The sequence below is a fragment of the Prenolepis imparis genome, unplaced genomic scaffold, assembly GCF_030444845.1.
Source record: "Prenolepis imparis isolate NDT839.2.m4 unplaced genomic scaffold, iyPreImpa1.0 SCAF_5, whole genome shotgun sequence".
NCBI lineage: Eukaryota > Metazoa > Arthropoda > Insecta > Hymenoptera > Formicidae > Prenolepis > Prenolepis imparis.
In genome coordinates, this window is record NW_028141163.1 from 9,550,067 (window position 1) to 9,567,594 (window position 17,528).

Consider the following 17,528-nt stretch of genomic DNA (forward strand, 5'->3'; position numbering starts at 1 on the left):
TGAATATTGTTTATTTTTGTCAATAACCTCACCTGAATTTTGCTATTATTGCACATTAAAATGATGTAATATGTAGGTAATGTGATATATCTAATTTTAATCGCAATAACGTCGTCATATTTATTTTATTATTTTATTCTTTAAGTGTACATAAAAATCTGTCAGATTTAATTTCTCAGCTCCTACAAAAATCGATTTTACATCTTCTCGCTCCCACAAATCATGTAAGGTAAATAAAGTTTAAAATACAACCTATATGAAATTTACGCCGATCTTTTCCCCTCGGTGTAAAACATCGTCCGCAGTTAACGAGCACCCGGCCAGCTAATATATTCCGACATATCCACCGAGGTCACTGTACGGAAGGGATGAGCGTATAAAGTGCGCGCGTGTTGGTCGATTAACGGTTGTACAAATAAAGCTCGTCGGCGATTGCGTAACGATCCTAGAGAGACGACGCTTAAGGTCAGGTCCCACTCCCCCTCGGTCGAGATCATAAATCACTTAGGAATTAACCCCCCTAATTGGTTCGCCAGTATTTAAATCGAACGAACACACACGCGAGATCATAAACGGGGAATGTGCGACGTTCTACGTTCTGCGATTCTTTTTGTGTGCGTGTGAATCGTGCTAAACCGAGCAAAACCAACTTGCCCGAGCGTTCGCGATTTTCGTAGCTTTCTGGGATCGCGAAGCTAATTAGCGCTTCGAGAGAGAAAGAAAGAAAGAGAGAGAATTGCCACCGCTAATGGAAACGACGTCTAAATTAAGTCAATACATTCCCCAACATGATAGAAATCGAATGAAGAATTTAGCGTTCATGACGAGCAACGTCGTACAAGAATGAAATTGCCCTCGGCAAAAAACACCTCTCGAATAGCAATAAGCAGACATTCGGCTTATTCATTAAAGAGAAACTGCTAAAAATACAAAAAAAGAAATATTCTAGAGAATAGCATAAAATCTTTCCGATTACAATCTCTTCAATAAAGTTGGAGTCATTCCTTTCGAAACGAGAATTCAATGATAATTATATTTGTGTAGCGCTTTTTGTTCTACAATGTTAAACAATTTTAGTAATTAAATAAATTTCTACGAATATAAATTTTGTCAATTTAAAATTAAAATTTGCTAAATAAATTTTTTCCTATTTACATTTAAAGCTTAATTCGTTCAAACTTATTTAATCTGCAGTGCCAAATTGCTTTTGGCATATAAAATAATAGCTTCCTTTTTACTGTAGATTTTATTTATAACCAAGTAGAAAAATTATCATTTATATAATTATCGTTTCTGTCATAAAACAAAAATTAATTTTATGCATTAATACTAAATGTATATGTACCATTTTATATCAAAGATATATATAACGTTAATTATACAGTTATGTATTTGAATTTGTCATATTAATCATATTCAGACTTTTATTTGCCAATATATTTTACGCACGATTGATCAGCAAAATCTCAATGACGATTTATTTGATTTTAAATTGATATTTTTTTTTTATGATTAATAATGACATTCATGGCACGATTCCTAATCGATTTTATTATAGAATATAAATATATATGACACTAATAATTTTAAATTAGTTTCAAAAGCCCCTTTTTTAAATTAATATTTTATATGCATCACACTAATCGACATCAAATTTTTTTCTTAAATAATACTATTTAAAATTAATTCAATAATAATAATTGCTTGTTATCTGCATCCGTATAATTTAATTAGAAAAGCTTGTTATCTGCATCCGTATAATTTAATTAGAAAAGCTTTCAATCTTCAATGTTATATAATTTTATAATATTCTGATTTAAATTTTTGCAAAACAAAGTATCTACTTCTCAAATGAATTATAAAGAACAAGATCGAAATTTAGCATAAACAAAAGATTTAGCTTAAACAAAAGATTCAATAATCTAAAGTTCGAACTTGAAATTGAAATTAATATATGAAACTAATATTAAACGTACTATATGTGACATATTTAATGTAGCAATGTCACATTAAATATATAGAAATTATTGCAATTTGTATATCACCAGCATTGTCCATAATCTTAAAAGATAAGAGAAGCTGCATGCATCAAGCTCGCTCTTCGAGGTGTGGTCAAAGGTGATCGATGATCGATCGATTCGTGTGACAATACGTTTCTAGGACATTGCATCGCGCGAGTATTGGCAAGTATCGGAATACTCGGGAGGATTCAATGAACCCGAAGGAAACGAGCGGCTCATTCCCTTCCTGCCTTCACCTCCTGGAAACGGCCGAGTCACGGCTTATGATCGTGCCTCGGACACAAACGATCGACGAAACGCGCGGGAGTGAAAGTCAAGGGGCCGACAATCGCCGCGGAATGTCATCGAATCATGAACGAGATTCACGAGTACGTTTCAAGGGAATCAACGTGTTACTAACTCCGATTACATTCGGCTTTTGTTGTCGCTTACCACATGACTCTCCATCTTTGAAAAAAATTACATCTATAGAAAAATAGTCTAACAATAATATAAAAAAAAGGTTTTTTTTAAACCGTGATGAATTATATATATATTCTAAAGAAGTATAGGCAATGCATCAGAATGCAAATTACATCTTACAGAAAGTTACCATCTTAAGCGCCATTAGATGACATGAAACTTTCAATAATCACGTTATGTCCTTCTTGGTCAAATGCACATTAGACTGTTCACATAATATCAATCAAAGACAGAGAAGAGTCATTCTTCATTCTCATCTGATATTTATTTTTATTTTTAAGTAGCAAGGTTTATAAATGAGATGTGCTAGAAAAATACATGTAAAATAAAATAGGACGTCTGCTGACTGGTTAATTGTGGAATCAAAACCAGAAATAGTCACATAAAAGTCCGTTAGGAACATGAATATGGTATAATGAATTATTAATATCGTATTCAGGCGTGAGAAATACAGAGTAAGAGGGATCAACTAGTACATAATATCTTGAATCAAAGTCTAATGTGATATCTCGGACGCGTATCTGGATGAGAAGGATGTGAGTTCTTACGAAATCAAGATCGACTCCTTTAGAATTCTAATAGAGGAAATCGCAAAAGGGAAAGTTTTTCGGATATCCTGTAACCTTCGTTACACGTAGTAATAGTTGTAGATAATTAGCGGCTTTTACAATAAAAATTGATTCTACAAAAAAAATTTAATTCTATTAACTGACTAAAGATGTTAAATAAATGCAAGCAGGATAAATGAAAATAAAATGTTATAAATTTTTGTCAAATATCAAATATAAATAGGATTCAATAATTATTTTCAAATGATTGTGTGATTTATAATTTGACTTTAAGATTGTAAACATGAATACTACAAATGTCGAAAGTTATACAAAAAATTTTATAAATCATACGTCAAAATTAAACGTATCCCAACTAAAAAGATGGCAACTTCCGTCATATTCCTGAAATTAGCATGGTAATGCGAAATATTATCATATTCTTAAAAATTATCGTGTTTTTCGACGTAACGCATGTATTAAACTGTGTCACTTAAGATTGTCCAGTTTGGCGCGACATCCAGTATGAATATGTATGTATTTATATGCAAATATATATACACGAGCATTTGTACTTTATGTTTCTCTAACCATAAGATAAGATATCATTCTTGATAAAGTTCCTACGACGATATACCGTTTCTCCTATCCTATTCTATTCTTCCTACATGAAAAGTAGCGTGTTATTGACGCGCACGCCGTATACAACTGCATTAACAAAAAAATACGGCGAGTGCGACCGTAAACTGAATTCATCCTGAATTCACTGCGATCGATCTTGCCGAGATACTCCGGAGCGATACGAGCCAGCTCATGCGCGCTCATACGTCCCAATTATTCAAATGCACCCCCGAACGCGTTGCACCTGTTGCATCTCATGCAGATGCACGTTCGAGGCGTCGAATCATCTCAAACATGCCTTTTTACATAACTAACGCTGAGAAAAAAATTCTCCCTTTTGCAATGATCTTCGAGCAATTGCTTCTCTCTCTCTTTTTTCTCTACAGTATTTCTTTTTTTTTCCAAATTAGAAGAAAATAAAAAATAATAATATTAAAATAAAACTCACAGCACTTCAAATTCTAATTCTTTCAATGCGAGAATTGGTTAGAATATATTAATTGGAAGATCAATACATTATTTTATATTGTATATCTTTATTTTTAAGAAATACATATAAAAATAATATATGTCTCTGCAAATATACATTTCCTTTAAATTTCCCCAGGCATATCCAGTTATTATACTTCTAGGTCACAGCACACGAATTCACATTTGCTACAAATTTTTGAACTATTCGATATTCCACTTCAATAAATAGCACCTCCAATATATCATCTAATATATCATCGTATAAAATCCAATACTTCTTAGTGCAAGGTCATAATAATTTATTCGCCAAATTTATATTAATTTTTATGATCAATTTTTATTTAAAAATTTAAAAAGAATAAAAAATAAAAAATAACATAAATGCTGACATCTGTAATTCGCTTATTTTCTGTTATTCTTTTTTTTTTGTCTCACAACCAAATAAAAAGAATTTAGTAAAATATAAATAATATCTTTAGCTAAATAAACAAAGAATGTTCTTGAGGAGAAGGTTAGGTTCTTATGTTTCTTTTAATAAAATCTACGTATAAAGAATAGAAAGAAAATCTAAATGCAGTATCTTGTACGTAATCAAAATAAAATATTTTATGATAGCTATATTAAATTTATCATTAGCATCAATTACATATGTATTTTACCATTTATTATATAAAGATTAATTATTAAATCTTGAACAAGTATTTCGCACTTAATTTTCAACAGATGTGAGAATCGATGATTATAAAGAATTCCTTATTTAATCGCTGCGAATCTGAAGGCAACAATTCGATCGATATTTACCAATCTGGCGGCATCACGTTGTCGCAATGTCATATCACCGCAATAATCTGGAACCGACGATGCACTCAGCTCGATCTCACTTTCGATCTCGCGAACGCGTTAAGAGAGCACCAGCCCGTGTCGAAGACGAGACTTGAGAAACGCTCACGACGGTGTCGGGGTCTAAGCAACGACTGGGGCTGATACCAGAATGGCTTCTTGCCGCTTGGTCCCCAGCGTTCGCCACAATAGAAACTAGTGGGAGATCAAAACGCTGAGTGGTCGCTATTTGCCCGTGTGATGCATACACTCGCATAAATGTATATGTATATACTTGTGGTACATGTAATATATTCGCCTTCATCCAGTGCCGACACATACACATCTCGTCACATAACAGAAATATGCATGCGTATATGTAGGGTTTATCTTTTATAATACCATTCGCAATTCGTCGAAATTTTACTTTTAATGAGAATTCAAATAATCATTTTGGCTACGTAAATTAGTAGTTCTTCTAACAAAGTACAAAGGATCGATAGTTCATTAATGGAAATTTTAATCCTTTCGAGAAAAATCGTTAGATAACAATTCTTCGAAGAATAATTAATCATTGGAATCCTTCTAATAAAATTTTTTTTTCATCAGCATCATGTTTCTATGTCATTTCATCACGCGAAAGATTATTTTTATTTTTTATCAGCAATCAATTTTATTCTTATTTTTATTTAAAAATTACACGTATTTGCGTTATCAGCTCATTAAGTGATATTTAATTTATAGAGAATATGGACCTTCGAATTTATGAAGATTACTGTATCTCGAGAGGAGAATAAAAAATCACGACAATGCAGTGGCGTGTTCCCTGTATCAGTGCAGATATGCGAAGACCGAGTCAGTGACTACAAGATGAATCGCATGAGCAAATGGCTGTTTTTCTTTTGGGTTTTGATTGTGCCGCGTGTATTCACAATCGTACATTTGAAACGCACTGCGAGAGTATTGTCTTATTATGCACAAAGATTTTTCGATGAAGAGAGAAAAAAAGAAAGAGTCTAATGCAAGCGTGTTCCACAGCATCTGCCTTGTGATTCCGATTATATTTCAATGCAATATTTCAATGCAATATATTTCTAAAGTGTACGAGAAAAAATTCAGTCAACGATATCCGATTGTATTTGAATTAAAGACTTTCTAATTTCCAATACTTTCTAATTTTCATTTCAATGAAATTCAATTTCAAGTATAGATTCTTCACTTTTGTTTATCTATAGATTCTTTAACAAAATTAAAGAATAAAGCTTTGGCAAAAATAAAAAACAAAGCTTACTTCGTAAAATTTGATAAATTTCAAATCGTTTATTATTAATTTAACGACAAAAAACTGTATAATTATGAAGTCCCATTTTGTTAGTCATATCAATTCCAAATTCAGCAAAAAAAATACGTAAAAATAACTTTATTCCATAATTATAATTATTCTGATTACTGAAAAAAAATTAAATCCATCAAATTTCTACTTATTTCTCTGAACAACAGTGTACATCTACATGTTTGATCGTAATATATAGTATAAGCGCGCTAGCTAAAACGGCTTATTAACATACTCCAGATTTGTGGAAAAACAGGGACCTACTGTATTTAAGTTCAGTAGTACATGCGCGATCGATGTGTGCTAGCGTTTAATTTACTTAACGTAGATATATGCAAGGGGCGTACACGCTCCGGTAATTACGCACGCAATTTTACTGCAGGTCCCTTAGGGCACGTCAAGGTCGAGCGATTGCTCAGTCCACCTTCCCAACGATTTCGCTTTTTCATTCAAGATCACCACCGATCCAACACCGATTGGCCATAAAAGATCTCAGCAACTAAAAGGACTCGGATTCACGCAAGCATGATGCCGGTGCAAATTCATGGTCGGTCGCAATTGCAACCGCTCAGAAAAACTTGGGTCGGATTTGCTAAGAATAGCCTAAGAAGAATATTTTGTAATATGTATATTATTTAAAATAAAAAATCGAAAAAATTTTAATAATAATAATTGCCTATTAATATTAATAAATAGCGTTGTATCATGTGATACGAACTGCATAATAATAATTTTAATAATAATAATAATAATGATCTGTAAATTTTCTCCTTCTCGTGAAGTAAAATATTGCAATCTTCGCCGATGATCGCATAGTAACGCAACATCATTTTCGAAGAAGCTATGTTATTTTCACAGGTACGATTAACGCTGTCTGTTCGTCCCAAGAACTCTTTCCAGACTAGATGATGCTATCCTCCATTCTTATCCCGCGAAAAAAGAGTACGTTTATTTCTGCGGCGCGAGGGTGTACGTCGACGGATAAAGCAACTCGTTAATCTCCGGTTGTTAGCCAAGGTGGGAAGATACATATCTCGGGGTTTCTGTTGCAGACGGATGATTCGCCCGGAACTACCACTATCGCGGTAACCACCTCGGTTACTCGCTTCGGGAGGAAACATAGTCGGGGAAAGCTAGCGGACTACAAAGTGCGCTGGGGAAGAACATCAACTCTAGAACGAGAATTTTGGCTCGTTAATTATCTCCGGTGGATTTTACATATTCCTCGTAATAAACATTTCATCGTAGAAAATTATAGAATTAATTTTGAAAATTGATAAAAAGGTTAATGAAACGTCATTATTTGCACTTGGGTCGCTGGATGTATGATTAATTTTAGATGATTGAAGCGAGCGAAAATATTCTGCTTTATAAAGCAGCATTTCTCGCGTGCAAAGAAGAGAAGAGAACGATCTCGTGAACGATCACGCAGCGGTTAGAGTTAAAAGATGGAAAAGCCTCGAGGCCTCGCGGATCGCTCGTTCATCGAAACTCTTAACGATTACAAATGACCGCGGTCGTTCGCTTCGTTACGGCCTTATCTTCGGCTCTTGTAATTCATACACGAACGTGACGAGGAGGAGGCAGACGAATTTCGGGACGTTTTTGTTCGTGATGAGAGCCGAGCCGACTCTGCTAGCAATTCTCTTTACGACTGCCTCGAAACCGATTCAGAATACTAAGAACCTGGCAATGCAGGTCGAGAAAACGAGGTTTCGCTTTCAGGAGGTTTTAGCAAGTACGGACGGAGAGACAATGAGATTCTGCCGGCGAGTTTTGTACGAGTATGAGAGTGACTTTTTATGTCTTTTACGCTTCGCGTTCAATGAATGAAACTCGCGATATAATGAGTGAAGGCAATTATCTGCTTCTCCTAAGCAAATAAATAATTTTAAATGATCCTATTTTAATATATATATATTTTTTTTTTTTTAAATAATATATTAAAATATTTTTAAATTAATATTTTTAAATAAACTAAAAAGTCTGCGAAAGATAATTTCCACAACTATTCTTAAAAATATTATCTATAAAAAAAATGTCCTCATTACATATATAGTATTGTATGTATTAGAAGATTTAATGTTTGCACTAGAGAAAATGTATTTAATAAATTAAAGAATAACAAAAGACAATTATATGCCAAAAGAGAGTAGAATTAAATTTTTACGATAACGAGAGATACAACTTCTTTCTGCAAAAATAATTATTTCATTATCGCTTCATTGCATTCCATCAATTATTACAACTGATAATCATTTATATTTCATTCCGCGCTTTAAATAAGCATCCAAATGTGGCTTTTAACGGCGAAACAAAGAGTCATGACATCGATAAGTCTTGATCGCGGTTAATTTCGAATTCACCCGAACTCTCTAAGGATCACAAATGGGCCGGGTAAATCAGCAACTTCGCTATGTCCTTATCTGCGTCTCTCTCGCGTGCCATTTTCCCGCGTTAAGAAACTTGGGTATTCCCTAGGTCCGCAGTCTTGATAACGCACATTAATATCAAACTTATTATACTGGCGGGTCACTCACACTTGCGTCGTCCGTCGTTTGACAGTCCGTGGAAACGATCGACGCTATCGTCGAGCGAATCGAGCCGCGACCACTTTCGCAACTTTGATGTCGATACTCATCGTTAATTAATCCGCGCTCATATGTTACCCTTCGCGGCGCGTTAAAAAGGCGCTTACCCAGCGGCTTATAAAATATAGCGACGCGACGGCAAGGCAATTAATCGAGTTCGGCTGCGTCGTAACGGTAACTAATACGGCGACAATTAATCACGCGCCGCCACGGTAATCCATGCTCATCGATATCCTCTTCGCACTATAAATTACTGTCTACTAATCCTTCTCTTTTTCCGTACATTTGTTTTTAATATGTTTTTACTATCCCTGAATATTACGTAATAAAAATTGTCTTGATATATTATTTGCCTTTTTTCATTTTCTTAATTAAATCAATTTTATAAGAAACCACATCAAAACATGTCCAAAATTGGAGGACAAAATACACCTTTAAGATGTCTTTAAGATGTCTTTTAAATATCATATCACAAGATGTCTTAAAGGCTTCTTAAAGATGTCTTATGATACTGTCTGGGAAGTTAAATAAAAAAAAAGATTTGAGAAAAAAAAATACCGCATGTCGAGCAATCGCTTTAGTTACACATTTGCTGGCCATAGAAATAGCCATAAAAGCTTTATGTAGCAAAAATGTATTAATTTTACCTATATTACAGAAAAATTTGACTCAAATTTGTATTACTGGCGGCACCACATATTTATCTAATATATACCCCCGCGTTTTTCACTTGATAAACCAACAACACTAATAACAAATGCGAGCAAACGATAGAAATGCAAACGTATCGATTCTGTCTTCCATGAACGAACGGAAGGAACGTGCCTCGCCTGCCGAGTATTTCTCGCATCCTGCTACTGCCCACCCGGTTCTCTCGATCGTGCTTTCCGCTATGGACATTGCCTCGCGATGGACAGTCCGTTCATACTCTCACGAACGATTCCAGACATTCCCGACATTGCTACGCAGCGCTATTCTTGGCGGCGTGCCGCCGCATGCAGCCGGCGTCTTGCACTTCGGTCGCTTCTTCGGCGCTTCCTTCCGGTGCATACAGACAGCACCGGACATGTGAACGGTGTCAAAAAGGACATCCCTCCCCCCGTAAGAGACCGAGGATGGACAAGAGAGAAACATACGCACGTGCGTCGCAGATGAATCTGTTAACCCTTTGTACTTTGCATCTCGAGATCATTAATTAATGTTGCTTTTATATCCAATTTTTAATAAATTTTATTATATCGTTATGAATATTTCACTGAGAAAGGAATAGAATTTATTTTAACGACAGATGCTTTGATATATTGCGAAATTGTAGTATAAAAGAATTTTTTATTAATCAAATTTCTATCAATTTCACTCTTATAACACGTTCCTTTGGTCGATAATTAAATTTCAAACAAAATTTTAATTTGACAATTTAATTAATTATTGACGTCAATGTGTAGATTTTACTTTAACGATTTTCTCATTTAAGAGAATCGTACGTAATTTCTAATTGAATTTAGTTGTCTAATGCAATGGCAATAAAATAGACAAATTTCATCAAGACAAAGCTAACAAAGAAACTAATGTAAAGATTACGACATATGCTTCACTGTCATCGTGTATTTCTACGAGAGACAGAGTCTCTCTCTTTGGTCCACACTTGATGATCTTTTACATTAATTTAGCTTTCTCCGATATGAATGTTCGCATGATGTGGTAAAGAAAAATATTTCCAAGAAGCTCATTATGATCGCGTACGAATAAACAGTCACTGCGGACATTAGGGTTCCTCTAACTTTCTATGATAACGGTTAGAGTTCTGAAAAGAAACAGGAATCTAACAATGGAACTTCTACATTCTATCATGATTTTCACGACGAAACACAAAGCTCTGGACATTTTAAAAGTATTTTCTCTAAAGGTTTTTTTTCTCATTTTCACAGGATTTGTTAATCATACGACATGGAGAAGTTAAATATAATTTTAAAATTGTAAACATTTTTTTTATAACTTTTGTTTCTTTTTGATAAAGTAAACTGCGAGTAAATTAATATTTTGATATGTAAGTAATAAAATATGAAAAATTCTCTCTATTGTTAACTATAAGTTTTATAAAAATTAATGTATTTTACATGTATAACAAAAGAAACTAAGAATAATTTTTGTCTTGTAATAATTTTTATAAATATGTGGAAATAAACTTTATACATATATAGTTAAATTGATTATTTAGCATGAGTAATTATTAATTAATAGTTTCCGCTTAGAATATTATTTTTCGTAAAATATATGAATGTTAATATTATACTATACAATTACATATCAGATAATTATATAAATCATTATAATTGCACAATAATATGGCAACAATGAACATGATTCCAATACATGCATATGATAATATAATAATTTTCATTATGTTCTCGCCAAATTTTAGAAATGCATTCCATATAAAATTTGCAGACAACTTATCCGAATGATTTTAATGAACATATTTCTATTATTTTTGAACTCAATATTTTGTGAATAAAGTTTTAATACAATTTCTAATAATTTTTTTTTAATGTAGAAATAAATTTTTTAAATCATTGAATAATAAAGCTTTGCTAATCGTTTATGTATCTGAAGTTTAATTTATTAAAATCTTACATCTGACACATTTAATAACTTTAAAGTTATTTAATTATCTCTATTTAAATTATTTAATTATCTCTATTTAAATTATTTAATTATCTCTATTTAAATTCTCCAGAAGAAATCATTTTTAACTTTAGGAGAAAGAATATCTTTTAAAAACTTGATTTAAATTACATAATCAAAATCGATATAATTAACTAACTGTAATTAACTAACTCGAATTTGCCATTTTATTTCATATCTTTCTGCATCTCTGTGTTTCTGGGAAAAAAATATAAATAATGTTTCTGCTTCTTTAAACTTATGTTAATGTAACTATCGTAACTATCGTAAAGTATACAAAATGCTTTGGTGCAGAATAAAAACGTGAGTGTAAAAAATTCAACGTTGACAGTGTTAACAGATTTTCATTTTTCTTACAGCCGCAATGCAGTGGCTAGGTGCTCGTGTAAGCACTGTTTACGACAGTGAGAAACGTCGGACGAATCTGCATGTAACGCAAGGTACTTTTATGGGCTCGATGTGTAGCTTGGTTAAGACATTCTCCGATTGATGTTAAGAAAGTTTCACACTTTGAAGAATACGTGAGCTTCAAGAGCGAAAGAAAAAGAACGATAGTTGTTAGACAGAGATAAACAGATGAAGAAAGAGAAAACAGAAAGACAAAAAAAGGCTTGCAAGATCAATATTCGAATTTAATACTTCACATTGGCAACACAACTTCTCATCTCTCTCTCTTTTCATCCAGAGAAAAACAAATATGTCTGTTGCTCCTTTATCTCTCAATGAAAGTCCCGTTTGCAGGAAAGAAATATACGTCCGGCACGATTCAATTGCATGTCGGTTTCGTAAGAATCGGGTTAAGGATGTGCCACTCTTGCTACTGACTTTCGTAATAACGGAACCGTTTCTTTGTTCGTGAAAAAAAAATGTTAATTCCAGTTCGCTCAAAGTTCGGAGTTTAAAATTAAGCTAATTAGTATCCCAAAACATTCCTCTTTCATTTCCTCGCCGTATTATTTACATTAAATGCGACTTAAAATTTACATATGTTTAATTAAATATTTTAACACATTATCAATTCAAAAAAAAACTAGAAATTATTTTAAAAACTTATAAAAAGCAATTTCAATTTTTGTCATAAAAAAAATTTTTTTAAATCTAATAAAAAGATGTTATTTTCTATTTACAAGTTTTACATCGTATTTATCAATAGCTTTCAATTTCTAATAATTTAATCTAACAACTTTTTTTTCTTTTTTTAAGAATACAAATGTTTAAAATTAGCAGTATTTTTTTATCTTTGACACTTGCAATTTGGAAGAATATACGATTTTTTAAATAAAATGCAATATAGCGGAAAATAATGGGCATTTGGGAAATGGCCAGCATCCATCGATAAGTCGACTCTTGCCTCTCTTCGACGTTCAAATATTTACGATGCCACGTCGGGCGTGTTTGCGAGGTAGCTGCCGATGCGTGGGCGTTTTATTTGCATCGGTTTCGCCGCGCGTTTTCGTCTCGAAAATTCACAAGGCTGCAGTATTCATTCTACTACGTACGTAATACCCATTTTCACAAAAACGACCGATTTATCTGGAAATCACCTCGTTCATTCTACGAAACATGTTTTATCGCCGCGGGTATCTGTTCGTGTCTAAAGTTTCAGATCTCTTGTCAGAGAAAGAGAGAGAGACTCCTCCAATCGATATATATTCAGCAAGAAAATTTCCTCGATATTTTTAATCGATGACTCTCTCTCAATCGCAATAACAAATCATACAGCAGATGCAGGGAAAATATGCTTGTCAGAAATGACGGAAGCCAGATTGCTCCATTCTTTTTTTTTTTTTTTAATAAAAAATGTGTTTCTTCTTAAAAACAATTTTATGCAATAGTATAGTTTTATCAATAACATACATACATATACTATTATCTCTCTAATTACGTTATAAATTATTATGTATAATCAGCATGACCAAATATATGTATATTGAATTAACAAGCAAGAGTGAATACAAGTGACACGCAAACATAATATCAGTTTAATATATATTATAGATCCGATCAGCTATTTATATCTGCCTTATTTGCGATCAATTTAATCACAGAATGATATCCAGACAGTCGCATTTAGTTCTATTATAAATATATAGGGCGTGATTACGAGCCTGTATTTTTATATACATTCTTCTCCTCTCTTCTCATTTTATATATATATATATATATATATATATATATATATATGCATATGTAGGCTTTTACTCTTCCGCTCTTAACGCCGTTGCTAATATAAATTCCGATACATAGTAGTAAACCGCATTTGCAACAAGGCGAAATAAAGCATCTGGCAGCTGGTATAATTAAGAAACTTTATACGCGGGAGTGATTAATCATTCGGCTAACGCGCTCCTGGGCCAAGTAAAAGCGAGAGAAGCATCGTCTTGCACGATAGGTGTTAACGTGTTAACCTACATCCCCGCGTTTTTTTTCCGAAAACGTCGATTTATTACTAGAGCCGATTCACGTAACGCTTATTTACCCGTTTGATGGGTTATACATTCGTATATTTTACACCTAGAACGAAACGAACGAACTTTACATAGTGTTGTCTTGAAATAGAGTGAAAACTTCAAGCTACATGTGTAATATATATTCCTTGTCATCTTACAAGTAGTTACAATCAAAATTTATTGCACATCTAAAAACTTCACTATATTAAAAAAAATTGCTCTTAAACAGCGTTTGTGTGAAAGTTTCATCAGCGAAAATTCTTCTCAGAAAACAAGGTTCTGTCGGATCTAATCCAGTTTTCTCTACTTCGCTTTCCAAGAGAGAAACGTTAAAAAAAATATTTAAATAAATAAAATATTTCATCAACACTTGAAAATTGAATAATTTTATTTATTGAAATATTCTTTTCAATGTTTCGCGGAAAAGGCGAAATAGAGAAAATTGAATTGGCTGATAGAATTTTGTTTTCTGAGGACAGTTTTCGATGATAAAGCTTTCACACAAACGCGTATCTGCTTAAAAGTAATTTTTTAGAGCGGAGTTTTTCGATATGCAATAAAATTTGACTGTAACTATTTATATATAAAATTAGAAGGAATTGTATATTATCCAATTGAGCTACCAATTATCAAATACTCTGTATATGACCAACACTTGCCATTGAGCATGCCTATATACGAATCTGCGTATATATACATATATACGTGGATCGTTCGCGAAAACCAGTTTAATCTCGTGAAAGTATGGCGGAGGCATCGTGAATGAAAACTGGTGCAACCAGCAGCGAAGTCCGCGAGCCTCTAGGAAATATATTTTCGCGCACATGAGCCGGCCGAGATGCAGATGACGAAGATGATGAAGACGAAGACGAAGACGAAAAAGGCAGACGAGCGGCCGGTTTTCAGCGTCGCTCTGTCCGTGTGACACGTGTAAGAATATTTCCATGAGAGAAACGAGAGCAGATGCTGTACGATAGCAGACATTCAAAGAAGATCATAGAATCATAGTCTCACGTATCTGTATATATATATATATATAATATGTGTGTGTGTGTGTGTGTGTGTGTGTTGTGTACAGTTGTAGGAAATCGATTTCTCTCTAATTTTTCTTCATATTTTTGTGTTAGTTTCATTATTTTGCACTTTATATAAATTATCTAATTTGTAAATCTGTGACATGCTCCACGAATTTAATTTCAGTTTAAAGTACATTCCACTTGTACTCTGTTTATCGCATTTCCTATCTACGAATTTTTTAATCGATTTAGAATAGAAAGATTTTTTTAATGAAAATATCAACAAGATGTCAAAAGTTTTTCATTAACTATAAATACGATGAAAAAAAAATTTGAAAGATCTTTAGCAAAGTAAATTGCAATAGCGGAAATAAACTTTTCACGATTTCAGTTTAAACTTTAATAACGATATCTCCAGTCGGATATTAAAAGAGAGATTGTGAGAACAAATAGCGATCAATCAAATTTTGTGCTGAATAAAATAACTCTAAATTGATTAAGGAATTTATTGATAAAAAATATAATAAAAAAAGATCGAATATTTATCTCCTTTGCTTTTTCATGTCTTTCTCATTCCTTTTTATCATTAGATATTTGGTTTGAATCTGACTATTCTAAATTATTTTTTGCTTTATATGTATATCCATTATATTCCGGCAAAGATTTTAAATATATTGTCGTAATAAATTATAATCGTTTCTTCTTTGTCTACATCTATCTTTTACTTTCTCTCTCCAGCTTTACTATCATCCTATTCTCATTTCATCTCTGATGTATCTTCTTCCTCTGCCATTTCTCTTCGATACTTTGTGAATACAACTAACAGACACTTCTTCCTGCTGCCCAGAGAAGGAACAGAAACATTTAGTGCTGCTCCCGTTACGTCGACCTGATATTGGAACAACATATATATAACGTCGAGATGAACGAGCAAAAAGATCAAAGTTCCCTTAATCGTTAATAAATCTTTTTGCAAATCCAATCGCGCGTTGCATTTTTCTTTACATGAATTGGCTAGGACATTATTATCAGGAATTGTGCAGGATCAACACAAAAAATTAAGATTAAAAAATTAATATAAAAATTAACATAAAAATGTAAAAAAATATTTAAAAACCTGATAAGAATTCAATACCTCCTAATTTCTCCAATATATATCAACATAATATAGCGATAAATTTTAATTTAAAAAAAATAGTATTTTAGGAAATAGTCAACAAAGCTTTTCTTTACAATAAGAAAAAGCGACTGCGAGAAGATGGGAAGTTGTAAAAGAGACTTCGTTAAGACGTTCGAGGCGATTTCCGTCGAACAAGCTAACAAAAGCAGACTCGAGCTCACCAAGTCGCAAAAAGCGATCGTCGCCACACGATTTATTCATCGACCGCCGCCGACATTTCTTTCGCACAACCTGGTTTCTTGGAGACTTTGACGCGCCGACGAAGAAGATCGACACCGCACTAATCCACAAGTGAAAAACATTGACGATGGCGAAGATTGAACGCGCTGTCGCGTAAAATACTTTAAATAAAATAATTCAATAAATAATATATGTATATTGAACTTTAATTCAATATATATTATAAATTAGAAAACATAATATTAAAAAAAAATACATGATGGAAAATTAATACTCCTTCCCTCTCTCTCTCTCTCTCTCGCTTTCTCTTTGTGTCTCTGAGAGAAGTTATATTTAGTATTTATATAAAATTAGTGTTTATATAAAATATTACTAATCTGTGTTTCATTAATTTAAAATCGCAAGTTAATATATCTTATCAGGTTCAAAATTTTTTTTGTTAAAGAAATTGATAATTTAGAAGGCGATATTAATGTAATTACGAGAGGCAATTACATGTAATACTTGATGCTTTTAGTTTCGCTTGTTTACGATAAAAGCAAATGGTGCGTGTCGTGTGTGTGTCGATGTAAATATCCTAACTCCTTACAGATTTATACGCGTGAGGGTCGCCGACAAGCATGAAACACGCGGTAGCCAGCGAGGCTGATTGATGATGCGAGATCATAGAGATAATGATTGCGGAAGCCGCTATGGAAACGTATTAAGTACTAATCGGGGAAGAATAATTCTCAGGTTTTCAACGAAACCTTTCCTCGCGCCGCTACTTTACGAGCTGAAACTATCCGGTGCAATCGTAATCATGCCACTTTGCGTATCTCTCGTGCCTGTAGATGCATCAGTGAATGTATATTTTTAGATAAATTAAATCCACGTAAATCGTTTCAAGTGGCAGTAATGAGAATCGATTACTGCAAGCCGAAAGATAGAAGATCTCGTGACTGCGAGTAAGCTGTCATTGTATTGTCGATTGCATGCGTCACAAATTTGGCATTTAAATCCTTTCTTTGAAGCAGGTTATCTAAGCTGCGTTTTTTTTACATGAAAAAATTGAATATACATTGTAAAATATTTTAGAAATTCTTGAAATTACACAAGAAGATAAATCTGTGTGTGCATGCAACGACAAGCTTCTAATTATCATAAAGCAA

General features: G+C 33.1%; 1 protein-coding gene across 10 annotated transcripts in view; it reads right to left on the reverse strand.

Annotated features, from left to right (window-relative positions):
- Fhos (Formin homology 2 domain containing) overlaps nucleotides 1–17,528 on the reverse strand; it is a 164,656-nt gene that overhangs the window by 47,328 nt on the left and 99,800 nt on the right. Inside the window, exon 1 of one of the 10 annotated variants that reach the window (XM_083039231.1) lies at nucleotides 4,925–5,096. The exons of the other annotated variants lie outside the window; for them this stretch is intronic. Within the exon in view, the coding sequence (XP_082895357.1) occupies nucleotides 4,925–4,938 (14 nt within the window). The 5' untranslated portion in view covers nucleotides 4,939–5,096. Of the gene's footprint in view, nucleotides 1–4,924; nucleotides 5,097–17,528 lie in introns of those variants that run through there. 10 annotated transcript variants of the gene reach the window in all.